This window comes from Phragmites australis, chromosome 3 (genome assembly GCF_958298935.1).
Source record: "Phragmites australis chromosome 3, lpPhrAust1.1, whole genome shotgun sequence".
In the NCBI taxonomy this organism is placed as follows: Eukaryota; Viridiplantae; Streptophyta; class Magnoliopsida; order Poales; family Poaceae; genus Phragmites; species Phragmites australis.
This window is the reverse complement of record NC_084923.1, coordinates 36372231-36385689: the sequence shown is the minus strand read 5'-3', so window position 1 is coordinate 36385689 and position 13459 is coordinate 36372231. Positions and strand designations below refer to the sequence as shown.

The 13459-nt window shown below is 40.8% G+C and overlaps 2 protein-coding genes across 3 annotated transcripts; one reads left to right on the top strand and one right to left on the bottom strand.

The window, feature by feature from the left end:
* Positions 1–47: 47 nt before the first annotated feature.
* On the top strand, positions 48–1326 carry LOC133912924 (F-box/LRR-repeat protein At3g48880-like). Its single transcript, XM_062355905.1, has 2 exons — positions 48–523; positions 639–1326. The coding sequence occupies exons 1-2, from the start codon at positions 132–134 to the stop codon at positions 1132–1134; spliced, it is 888 nt and encodes a 295-aa protein (XP_062211889.1). The 5' UTR covers positions 48–131; the 3' UTR covers positions 1135–1326.
* Positions 1327–6401: 5075 nt separating this feature from the next.
* LOC133912923 (serine/threonine-protein kinase STY13-like) lies at positions 6402–11069 on the bottom strand. 2 transcript variants are annotated; one of them, XM_062355904.1, is made up of 7 exons: positions 10577–11069; positions 9976–10510; positions 7879–8000; positions 7530–7741; positions 7272–7446; positions 7029–7163; positions 6402–6914 (listed from the first exon to the last, which is right to left on the bottom strand). In XM_062355904.1, exons 2-7 carry the CDS (start codon positions 10262–10264, stop codon positions 6708–6710), a joined length of 1140 nt encoding a protein of 379 aa, XP_062211888.1. In that variant the 5' UTR covers positions 10265–10510; positions 10577–11069; the 3' UTR covers positions 6402–6707. The 2 variants fall into 2 exon arrangements, with proteins under 2 accessions (XP_062211888.1, XP_062211887.1); XM_062355903.1 differs by having other exon boundaries at positions 9976–10472.
* Between the last annotated feature and the right edge of the window lie 2390 nt (positions 11070–13459).

Below are 13459 nucleotides of genomic sequence, written 5' to 3'. Positions count from 1 at the left end.
AAAGGCAACCGCCTCGCTCGGTCTCTCTCAATTCTCAAGTCCACCACCACCACGTCACCGTTAACTCGGCAGCTCCCCTGTCCATCGGTGATCCCCCAACAAGTAGGAGCCTTCTCCTCCTCCTCGCCGCCATGGCGACGGCCATCCGGGAGTGTGCGAGCGTTGCGGCGGCGGCGGCGGCGCCGTGGGCCGACATGGAGACGGACTGCCTGGTGCACGTCTTCCGGCGCCTGGACCTCGAGGACCTGGCCGCCGCGGCCCCGCTCGTGTGCCGCGGGTGGCGCCGCGCGGCTGCCGACACGTCCCTGTGGCGCGCGCTCGACCTGCGCCGCGACCACGTCGCGCGCTTCATGCCGTGGGGCGCGCTCGCGGCGGCCTTCGCGCGCCGCTACGGCGTCGAGCGGTTCACCTTCGCCGGGCTCCTCAGGCTCTGCGTCGCGCGCGCCGGGGGATCCGCCGCCGATCTCGCGCTCCCGCCGCTGCTCGCGTCGCCGGCCGCCGACCTCGACCACATTTCGATCCGGTACGTGCTCGTCCTCTCGATCGTGTCTCGTCTCATCGCGCGATCGACGCGCACAAGAACACCACGACCCTCGGTCTCACTACAACTTCTCATCAAACGCTTCGATTCGATGCAGCTGCCCGACACTGCGACGGCTGGCGCTCCCGCAGGTGCCGTCCTGCGACGAGGCGCGCCTGCCGGAGCTCATCCCGCGGTGGCCGCTTCTGGAGCACCTCGATCTCGACGCCAAGCCGTCCTCCTGCTTCCCGGCTCTCGCCGCGCAGCTCGCGCTGCACTGCCCAAACTTCACCAGCCTCAAGATCTCCGGGGCCATCAAGCCGGAGGACGCCGCGGCCCTGGCGAGCTCCCTGCCCAGGCTCCGGTCGCTGTGCCTCGACAGGTCCTACCTGCCCAAGCAACAGCTGCTCGCCATCCTCTCCGGCTGCGGCGAGCTGCGGGAGTTCAGCGCGCGGAGTTGCGTCGGGTTCGACGACAAGGACGAGGAGGTGACGAAACGAGGGGCCAGGATAGAGCGGTTCGAGACCGGAGGGTCCAGGCTGGTCGACGAGCTGGAGGACGAGTTGGCCGGCGGCGACGAGTTCTGCAACTCCTCCTACGTCGACGTGATGTGATCTGGTCTGCTCGTGGTGCACAACTGCACATGTATCGTACTAGCCTAGCTAGCGATAGGGAGATAGTTTAGTGTAATGTGCAATCGGGCTTGGATTTTTATGGGTATAATTTAAAAGTAGTCAATTATTAATTTATTATTGGTGTATTTGTGCTTGATTGATTGCTAGAGAAGTTACTTCTATGGTTGATAATTTGCTAGGCTCGGGTCTTTCTTTGGTAGGAATTTAATTTCGTGTGTCACACTTGGATGCATAGTATATACCAGGGCTGATATTTTGGTGTACGTCCAACATTGCACATTTGCATGTGTATGGAGTACCCCAAAAGAGTGCTGGTGTGTCTGGATCTACATATTTGGAAGGAGAGAGAGAGCGCGCTTTAAAGTGTTGAAGTGTAGATATTGCTTCCCTTTCTTCAACCGCTTAGCCAAAACTTTCTTAGTAACCTTTTGGCTAAGCTTGCGACAAATGAAACTTGAGATAATTGATAGAGTCCGTTCTATATCAAGTCTAGTTCTAATTCTCAGAATTCCTCTTTCTCCTAACTTACATTTAACTTTTATTTTATTTTTTGTGAGGACCCTACCTTACATTTATACATGTTCCTAGATAAAAGATTTTTTTAAATGAAGATAAAAGAAATTTTTAGGCTCAACAATATACTATATTATTATTTGAGTGTTAAAAGAGTCACCATATTCGCTCTCAAGGCCATAAAATTATCACGTTAATAAAAAAAAGAATCTAGATCACTCAATTTTATGAACATCTAACGATTTAGATTAAATTAAGAAGTCTATATCAAATATGATTAATAAATAGCTAAATTCGAAATTAAAAATTATGAAAAATTAGCAGCTCAATTTCCATACAATTTGGGAAGCAAAATATCTAAATAAAGAATCCAAATAAGATAAAATAAATAATAATTGAAATTGGGGTTAGAATAGAAAAAAGAATGATCCATATCCGATATAGCTTAGAAAAATTAAATTATTATAAAAATCAAATACCTAAATAAAGAGTCCATATAAAATACAATTAATCAAATATTGTCATGACAAATATTGCAGCGAGGCTAGCCATGCTATTAGTGTGAGCCACAGTGCAAAGTTAGATCCGGTTCCTCCTTCCAAAAAAGCATTTAATCTCTCATTATTTGGCTTCCATATCAAGACGTCCAATATTTGCCTTCCATATATTCAAAAAATACATTCAGTATCTTATTATTTGCCTTTCATACTCAGATGTTTAATATTTATCTTCCATACATTCGTCGTCAGGTTTTTCCAGAGAGTGTGTCGTCTCCCACACTTCACCTATAGTGTCGAGTTCTCCAGAGGATGCGCCTCCACCCGTATGTCGCCTCCACGCTATGTTCTAGGGAGGTCAACTCCTTTGCGTTGTCTTTACACTAAGGTACTATTTGAGAATTGTCTTCATTTCCTCATAAATCAGTCATTATCTTATCCTTCTCACAATATTGCTACGAATGAGCAACTCTGGACGATGCAGTCCCCTCCTCTCTCTTGAAATTACATGATCATGTTGTAAATTTCGTGTATGCAAATATCTCTTTTGTTATACTATATTTTTTTACTTATTTATATTGCTATATCTTGGATTAATTCAACAAGTGTGAAACACGTGTTCAGTTGCAAGTATTGAAAAGGCATCTGATTGTCAATATTTGAGTTTACAAAAATGAGTTCTTCGATTGAGAGTATTATATTCATGCCACTACAAGAAAAAGAAAACATTTTAGATTTGCATGTGCAAGGTGTCTTTGAATACGATGGATTTCTCTTTGAGCACGTGGGATGTCAGAGTTGGTCTACAAGCAAAATGCATTGCCTTTTTCCTCCCCTAAACATTAGCTAAAAACAGAAAACAGCCTTTGAATTTCGACAAAAACATCCTTCGAAAATTATCCCTCGCTGCAGTTTGTGAATCACCCTTGACCGCTCTACTTTCTTCTCTACAAGACTTTAACAAAACAAAATCAATTAGTCCCTTCATTTCATATTTAATCTGCTGCTATCATTTCTTATTTAATCCTGAAATAAGAATTGGTATTGCTGGTACAATGACCAAGTACAATCTTATCAGGATGCCTTGATTGCATAAGCAAGAAAATCACTAATCAGTTTAATTTCTAGACGGGTCATTTGGTTAATTATCATAGTCAACGTCCACTCATATAGTACAAGCAATTTTTTTTAAAATACTAGAGCAACTCGTAGACACATCAAACTTTTAAAATTCATTTCAACAATTGCTCCTAAAAACAATTTTCTCCTGCATAAACAATTTGAAAAAAATAATATCCAGAGTAATCCTCAAAAGAAAATCCAGCGTAATCCTCAAAAGAAAAAAAATCTAGAGTAGTGCTTGAATCTTTTTTTTTTATTTGCTCAAAAGAAGCCTTGACGCTTACTGTTTTTATGTATTAATTGGGAATTTTTTTTGCAATATTATAGAAGCTTAGCTTTTCCAGATTGTAAACTTGTGCATCGCTTTCAGATCTGGTCATCGAAAAGGACACAAATAGTTCATAAATCTTTTCAATGACGTGCTCACCTGCTAAATCTATCCGGGAAATTTTGTCAGAGAGCGCACAATAATCTACGGCCCCGGGATATACTAAACCATGGAACATCTTATATATTTTCAGCATTGATGTGGTCTTTTAAGTACGTATTAGCCGTAGTTTATATTGCACCACTTTGTTATAAATCACAAAAGCCAGATAAAATATGACAGTATATTTCGCATTGAAGTCAGTGTATGGTTCCTATTCTGTGTGTCTCACTTAGATGTCTTTTTCATATTGATCGTCAAAGTGAAGTTGTATTTGCAACCATGCGAAGCAAGACAACTCATTGTATTATATAGACTAGAAAATAGCTGATGCAATGTATGATGCAGCACATGGATAATTTTAAACATTGTGTAATAGTATACATATTATGACTTTCTCCCATACTTAAAATAATGCAAAATGGACTAGTCAATTAAAGCAAAATAGAGCATAACTCGTGCATACAAGGTAATAAGCCTACCTACTGCTCCGATTACGTGTTGAAAAGCTTGTCGTCGCGTCGCATTTTCTACAACGTGATCTCGAAGCTTTTGGTGCATTTTGAGACTTCGATTATTAGTGGCTGAGGTGAGAGAGTGTCCAAAGCATAGATGAAAAGCCCTATGAAAATTATTCGGTTTTCCTTTTCCTCTAGTTGCTAGTGAGCCAAGTCGTCCGGGTTTTTTTTTAGAAAAATTCTACAGTGATTTTGGAGGAACTTAAGTCATCTATTTTTTGGGATCGGATGATCTAGATTGGTTAGAATAATACATATTATTTAGAGCTAGTATGAGTACTATATGAGAGGAGTATATGTAGTATAAGGGTATTTTTGGAAAAAAAGAAATAGCATGCTAGTTATATCGTGCAAATTCATAGGTTTAATATTTAGACTGTCTGAATGCTGATAATTTAGTTGAAGGATTGTTTGAGGATTAGATATATAAAAAAAAGATTATGGTGCCCTTCAATGGTATGTTGGTTAAATATTAACATTATTGTCGTAATTACATAAATGTCCAATCACGTGGACGGTCAGATTAAATTTATACTAACTCCTGCCTACAGGTAGTATAGAACACCGTAAAAATGCTCTTTTTTTAAACGATGGTAAGCCTGTTATATATTAATAGATGGAGAGAAGAAACATAGTTCAGCACTATACTATGGCACCTAGTGAAAGGCATAAAAAACTAATTATAGGATAAGACAAACCGTGTAAACATAACAGATTCCGCAAAATAAAAGAAAAAAGCCACGAGAAAAACACACCTTCTAACCTACTGATCCAGATCCACACTGAGGAGAGGGCAACTGGGCCTGCAAGTCGTCTGGTTGTTGTGTGATGCTATCAACCACTTGGTAGATGTAGATCTGATGCCTCCACCCGATTGATTCTGCTAATATTACCGCCAAGTGAACGAATAACTAGCATATATTTAGTTTTTAATCACCACACTAAAAAGGACAAGCTATTACAAAGGAACGATATATATGATGCCCGACACAAAGCAGGACAAACTAGTACAGTACAGACAGGAATTGCCGATGACGCCAATTACAACTGAACGGGTCAGTCTGTACAACAACCTCGAGAATCAGCGAAAACGTAGGCATGCACAACTACTATTTTGAAGAATGCATGCATGCAATTGTTGTAGCGATATACAGGCAACTAACTTCAGCACTACAATGTAGCAAAGTAGCACTGTTTGATGCCAGATTATGAGTAGAAGAGGTCCCATATAGTCGTGCCAAAGCGTACACGAACAATCAGACCACCTGAGCACAAAATTGGTGATCTCCTCTTTCTCATAACGGCTATGCACTATTTGTGGATGATCAAAGAACCTTCCTTCAAGGCCACCAGGAAGCAGTGGCAATCCAAGAACAGCTTCAGGAAAATCGCTACGCATCGAATACATTCATACAAACCCGGGAATTAGAGATCGCATGATGAAATAATCCCGATACGCGGTTACAATTTTCAATAGTTTAAGGCGAGTATAGATGGAAGGATTACTTAAGCAGCTTCTAGAATTTCCTCTATTCGAAGTTTCAAACGGGCCCTTGGTCTTGCAAGTGCGTACCGACGACTGTTCTTCTTTACAGCCGGGAGGATCAATCAAATTTCCATAGACCATTTGTTTCCTAAAGCCCAAAGGCGATTCAGTTTCGTAAGATTGCCTCCACCGATTGTTACATTATTATCATCCATCGTCCATGATGCATTGGCATTGCCATCAGCTTTATGCGGCGAAAGCTGCCCAGGGTGCAGTCGATCGACTAACTGATCACCACCACTAAAACTGATTCTGGAGGAAAATCAGACAATGATTCATGATCCAACATTCCCTCCCCCTCACCCCCACCCCCCCCCCCCCCAAAAAAAACTTAAGGAGAAAAGAAATGAAGCAATTGCAGCCTCACACTGTTTAAATGGGTAACAGTGATTGATTTTAAAAATTATAGCAAGTCACAGTTTAAAAAACAAAAGTTAAATTAATTGTTAAGTCCAAACATAACGAAAAAACAGAACAATAGCAACAGAAACAACATTTCTCAAAATGGCCTGAACAAATAGATAAAAAAACATGCTATCAGATAAAAACGAATTTATTTATTTCTGCCCATCATAGTATTCAATTCTTTGGTATGAACAGTAAAGAAAAGATAAAGAAATATATTACGAAAAGATAAAGATATATATTCACCAATGGCACCAAATGGACATATAAAGGTAGCAGTTTCAAGAGTTAAGTCCTATATCATGAACCATCTTTAGAATCACAATTACAACATCACACTGGTATAGAAAAGAGTGTCAACAGCAACAGTTCGAATGAGAGCTGCCATTGACGAACAATGATGGCAAGGCAACTGTGGAGAACTATAAGAACTGACTGCACAAGTAACAATGGAAAGCGTGTCGTGGCGCAGTCATTTACATGGGCAAAATGTGGCCGAGGGAAGAGAGTATCATGAAAAGCATCTATGGACCACGAGCCATGGTGAAGCATAAGCATCCCGATGATTGGCCATCCGGTATCATGCCACCGCCTTTGCTCGTGTCAAGAGCCTCTAAAAGCTGCACCACCTCATCCATATCAGGACGTTTATCAGGATTTGCATCCCAGCATTTCCGCATAACATTCATGAAAGCGCTTGGACAGCAGCGGGGAATATCTGGGCGCAAATTCTGCCAACAAATAAAGGAATAACTACTATTGACGTGTGCATTCTGTGTACGTTATATAAGGCGAGGAAAAGAAATATTTGCATAACGGGAGTGTACATGGAACACAGGGCAAACCTGATGAACAACAGCAGATGAGACATCTGCAAAACTAAGGTCTGGGTACGGCATGTCACAACAATAGATTTCCCACAAGCAAATGCCAAAGCTGTAAACATCACACTTCCTGTTGTATGGTTTACCATCAAGAACCTGTTAATGAATAAAAAGAAGAGAGAATTTTCTTTTTAAAATGGGGATAACTGAAATGAATGTGCACTTTGGAACATAAGAGATTCAAGAGGTCAGCCCAGTAAATACCTCCGGGGCCATGTAACCAAGTGTGCCGGTTGCACCAGTCATATCCTTTGGATTCTGAGCCTCAACGCGAGCAACACCAAAATCAGCAATCTTAAGGTTTCGCTGTGTATCAAGTAGCATGTTTTCAGTTTTCACATCCCGGTGTACAATTTTTCTGGAGTGCAGGTAGCTCAATCTGCAAAAGAAAGCTCCAGAAGGTTACCGTTGGATTCAGAGATAATAATGCATGCCAGTGATTCCAGCTGAAGTGCTTATTACCCTCTGGCCAAATCCAGTGCAAGCTGAACCACAACTTTGTAAGCGAGTTTCCGACGGCTATTCTTTATGAGATATTGCTTCAAAGTTCCTCCAGCGAGATATTCTACTACGACACAACATGCTCTTGCTGGCAAGTTAGTAGTTCGTGCACCACCATTCGAACTGTTGGCTGGAATCTTAAGGTCTGTGGTCCCCATAGATGCACCAACAAACTGCAAAAGAAGTTACGCTATGTATTTAAGTGCTGCTCAAACATCCCTTTTATGAAGATACCAGCCACAGATTTGGTAAATTTTGGTAATCAGTAAGCTAAGCATTGCTGAAATCAGGTATGAGTGAAAATATTCACCTTTGTAACATTAGGATGGCTGAGCTTGTGCCAAACAGCAACCTCCTGCTTAAATGATGTTCGCAAAGTGGCAGTTTCAGCTTCTGTGGCAAAACCATCTTCTCCCCAATCCAACAGCTTCACTGCATGTATCACAGAGAAATATAACTAATTTGACCCCTGGAATGGTGCTTATTAATGCATACATATGTGAACATAGCAATGGCAGATTGATGAAGCATCATATTTGTAAGCTATTTGTGATAACAAGAATGAGAATTCCTATTCGAACAGCGCAAATACAGAGATCTCAACTTTATAAAACTGATAAAAAAGAGCAATAGAAAAGAATGAAAAAGGGTCCCGAATCCCAGTATGCCATAACAGTAAGATCTTGGAACAATAGAAAATATGATCTTTAAGTGCATATACCATGTTTCCCTTAAACTAAATATTATCATTACCAACAAAGCAATAAGAGGAACTTTGAGGTGCTCCATGGACTAAAGACCAAATTTTTTACAATGGAAAATTACAAAATTCAGATGAAGGAAATTGAATTGGGTCAAAGGATACAATCTTAGGGACTATTTGGTAGAGCTCCAACTCCAAGAATTCTTGGAGCTGGTCATCTCTAGCTCAAAAAATTCTTGGAGCGGAGATGTGGGTAGTTTAAGAGTCTTTGGTTGAGACATTTTCTACTTATTTTGGACTAAAAACAAATATTTAGAACACTTTATTTTATCCTACAAACACCAAATCCTGCATGGATCGGCTGGAGCTCTGCCAAACAGGGTCTTAATCTAGCAAAAAGGAGTGCTCCGAATAGACAGTAAAAAGTAGCACAGATGAGCTTCAGGTAGCAGTCTTATTTGTTCTAGTGACATATCTACTACTAACGAACATAATAATGGCATATCTACTATTGATGAGCACAACAATGGCATATCTACTATTGATGAGCACAACAATGGCACATCTACTATTGAGAAGGCTACAACAATGTTCCAGCTATTGGAAAGATTCAACACAACATATTATCCTAAGTACATTTTCAAAGGATTTGAAGATCATTGATAGAAAGATTAGTGACTTTTAACAAAAAAGAAAAAGAGAGAGAGAAAATAGGTCAATGTTGAAACATCTCTTAACTCGCAAGAAATTGACTATGGGTATAACATGGGGCAGGATAGCAGCCCAAAGGTGAAAAGTGTGAACTAGAAGGAAGAATGAGAACACAAAGCATAATAACAAGAGCCAGGGTTTAGGAATTGGCAGAAGTGTAGAAACGGTATCCTGAAATTATTCATGGGCAAGATCATCAAATGGGAGTATGCAAATATGCAAAAGCACACAGGTAAATCAAAATTCTAGGCATGACCAGCATAAAACAAGGTCCTATCAAGTCATCTAGGATAGATGCAATGCAGAGTCCAGACCATTATTTGCAGTTAGTAAAAGGTTTCTGCTGACACATGTATTTAATTCCATAATAGAAAACAAGTGTCAAGTTTCTTGATTAACAGTGCGGTTGGAAGATTTAGCATTAAAAGGCCGTTATCAAAATTTTGCTCCTAAATTATATGGGATCAGCAACCTTGCTATACAGATCGCAAACAGGTAAAAAGCATACATTTAGTTTAGTCTAGAAACAAAAAAGGGTAATCATATCTTGAAGCGCACATATCAGATAGAGCATATCAGCAGTAGCAAAGAGAATAAACAAAACTGAAGGTGCATAAAAGCACAGTAGATACATTGTTACCAAAAAAAACTATGCAGCATTGCGTGAAGCACAAACAATTAAGATAAAGTTCTGAATTAAGACAGAAAACTAGTGCGGCCAGGTATTACTTTTCTCAAAACGATTAAGGCTCTCATTTCACAGGTCACACGTGGAATGAACTTCAAGAAGTAAACTACTGGAACTACTTGCTTCGATAAATGTATCATACAACCAACGCACACATGCATTCCTTTGATTCTCTAAGATTATGTGTGTCATTTCACCTGAATTAGTAAGACATCATAAGACAGACTGTCTATTCAGAACATCAGCTCCTAAACCAAGCAACATTCACCCACATTATCCAACAAATAGAGATAGATCATAGATACCTGCAACATCCTGGCCATCATACGTGCCGCGATACACCGTGCCATATGTCCCCTGAGTGATCACATAGCGGATCTCCAGCTTAGCAAGGTCAATCTCCCAGTCCTCCTTAGGCCCCTGGGACTTGAGATTAGCCTTGCCCCAGGTCTTGGTCAGCTGCTTCTCTAGCTGGATGTCGAGGCTTGTAAGATCAATCTTGTCGGCGCGCACATAGGTATCGTTGCTTCCAAAGCTCCCGGACCTCTTTAGCTTCTCCTTCACCTCAGGCATCTCACTGGTGCTCGACGCCATCGCTCCGGCGGCCAAAATCAGCTGTCCAGGAACTAAACCGCAAGCTCCCCAAAACAAGAACTTCTCACCGGAGATGCACAGACGGTATGCTACAGAACATATTGGAGCGCCATATATGAAAGAAGAACTGGGTTATTGCCCCAAGAAACCGATCCAAGAACTGGTAAAGCTTCAAATCTTGGTTGGGCCTTGACTAGATTAGAGATAGCTGCCAAACGAAATTTTCCAAATCAGGCCAGGACCAGACTGGAGATAGACAATTAGATACTGACGGATCCAAGTCCAAGAGGCAAAGAAAGGTCGCGGCTTTACCGAGCCAAAGCAACGGAAAGCAGCACGAAACTGAGAACGCCGGAGACCGACCAGTTTGACCAGCGGCTCACGAAGGTGCCTGGAATGAACGCGAGTTGGGGGAACCAACCTCTCGAATCCAATCAAGATGGCGCCAGATTGACCCCCAACCCGCAAGAACACGGACCCGGCGCCTGCGGTCCAAGAAACCGTCAATCGACACCCAAAAACGCAAGATTTGGAACGGAAAAAATCTCCGGGATGAAAACGCGGACGCGTCGAGGATTTGAGGATTGGATCCTCCGACTTCGATTGGACGGAAATGACCGTCGAACTGGCGCTCGGGGTGGGGCGGTCGCGGTGTTGACCAAGAGCATAGCGAGGAGGCCGAGAGCCGGTGGGGCGGAGTAATTTATTGCTACGGCCACCGGCTGCTGACCCCGCTTAGGCCTGTCCGCTCGCCTTGCCGGCTCTCCTGTTCCACGCCGCGTCTCTTTGCGGCCGCAAATGATATGCATCTTCGCCACGGTCCAAGAAGCACTGCAGAAGAGAGATTTTCTTTCGTCTACGCCATGCGCTGAAAGATTACCAGTTGTTTGATTTTCAGTCGAAAAGGTTGTAGAAGTTGCATGAGTTTCACGTGTTATGTACTACGTACTTGTTTCTTCAGAAATGATTTTTTTTCTATATTTAGCTAAATTAGTCTAATGCTCTATAGTCCCATCAGTCAGATAATAATATGAATTTCAGTTCAATCAGTCCCCCGAAATATTAATTCATTCAATCATATGATAGCATGAGATGGTTTCTTTTGTGGAAGTTTCGGCTCTGCTCCCATACGTTTTCAAAATATAAGATAAACCTTGTATATTTGAAGAAAAAAGCTAAAATCAAGCGTAATTGTTTGAAAGATACGTTTGCTTGATATATATAGCATTAAATTAATTACAAGAAAAATACACTTCCTTCTCCTGGGAAAACAGTTCTACAATAAAATGCTTTACTTTTTTTTATACAACATGATCCAAAAAATATATTAGATATTTAAATACCAGGTAGCCTTTTTTTAATCTAAATGCCTGTTTGGTAGAACTTTCAGAGCAGCTTTCTGACTGGAATCAGAGGGAGTTCTGCCAAACATCAGCTTTCAGCTTTTAGCTCTATAAGTAGAATCTGTGAGAATGATTATCTAAAATAAACTAGAAGCTGGAGAGCTGAAAAAAATCAGCTTCCTCTTATTCACTTCCCACACATAATCACTTCCTCCATATATTTTATTTTAGATAATCATTTTCAACCATAAAATCACTCTCCGCAGAAAATTTGGACCAGAAGAGCTCTACCAAACAAGCACTAAGAGTAGTGTGGCATATGGAAGTTGCGCAACAACATGGTATTCAATCACAGTGTCACCCTGATCAGAGAGCTTACACGAAGAATTTAAGAGGAGGATAATTACTCAGTTGCCACCCTAAAAAAGTGTCAATTACTATTAAGGATGATATACGGACTACCCTAAATCTATGTATATAAGATAAGATAATAAATGAGCAATTATCAGTGGCGAAAAAACGAATTCCCTACTAGAGGAGGGTCAATGATCAGCGGTTGCCCATTCTTCCACAGTAGAACTCGTAGTAGGTCGTCGTTAATTATTTTCCCTACGAGTCCTCCAGCCACTCAAGTTCGCATTGATGTGGTGTAGCCGTCGCTATAATAATCTTTTCCCTTTTAATGAAAAAGGTGCTAAGGCGCGTTCTTAAAAAAAGGTAGTGTGACATTCAATAAAAAGATTCACTTTCTTTTACAGGCACTATTAAATATATATTTAGGAACACGAATTTCACGAGAAACAATCTAATTCCCGCACGAATGCAGTGAAAATTTCCATTCCAAAAGGGACCTTAATACAGTTGTACAACATATATCGGCTCCTAAAAAAATGTGAATATTAGAATGTATACATTAAACTCTAAAACTCGACCCTAGTATGTCTACCTTTAAATTAATGACAATGATATTGTTATATCCACTATCAAAACTCAAAAGTACTCCATATTTATTATATATTTTTTATGAACACATAATTATAAAATAATAACAATAATCAAAAGTTAGAGTTAGAGGTAGTGTAGGAAGAAAATGAAAATACCGCTCATTTTCCAAACATATAGGTAGGATCCATACATAAGAGATATGACTTGTTTGTTAAAGTAACTTCAGCACCGTATCATTCTTGCTTAGACTAATATCTGAGAAATAAATTCAAAGGGTTAGGGACACAGTTTAACTTATTTTTGTAGGCTGGTATTATATAATTTACTTCTTCTAGTAAAAAAAGTGACGTCCTAGGTCAAATATCTGAGCAATGGCCATATCAATCTCGTTATGAATTTTACATCATGTATAAGAAAGCAATTTGTGTAGAATGCTTCGAGAAATATTATGTTACAATATGGTGCTCAAAATAGTCGTTGAAGCCTATGCCGGTGTCCAAAATGCCGAGCATTCGCAATATACGGAGTACAAAAGGTTTGCAAAAGTGATAAAAGAGATGCTTGACGAGACATTTATAATTGCTGGAAGCACCGACCATCTCCAAAGCATGTACGCGGCTGGTCCTGCGGCAGGACACAAGTCACACAAGCATCTCGACACGACCGATCTCTTGCTCCAACTATATATCATCGACGAGCACGGCGTATGGTGGCAAATGGCGATTACCGGAGAACAAGGTAACAAATAGTATTGTAGCGGTTACTAAAACATCTGCTATTGTGGTATTGGACTTTTGCCACTACCACGTCAGGGTAACAGGGTAAATATAGCGATTTGTAATCTAGCGATCATAATAGGAGTTAGTAGGTGTTATTACGAGTTACAATAATAATTAATGGGTTACTA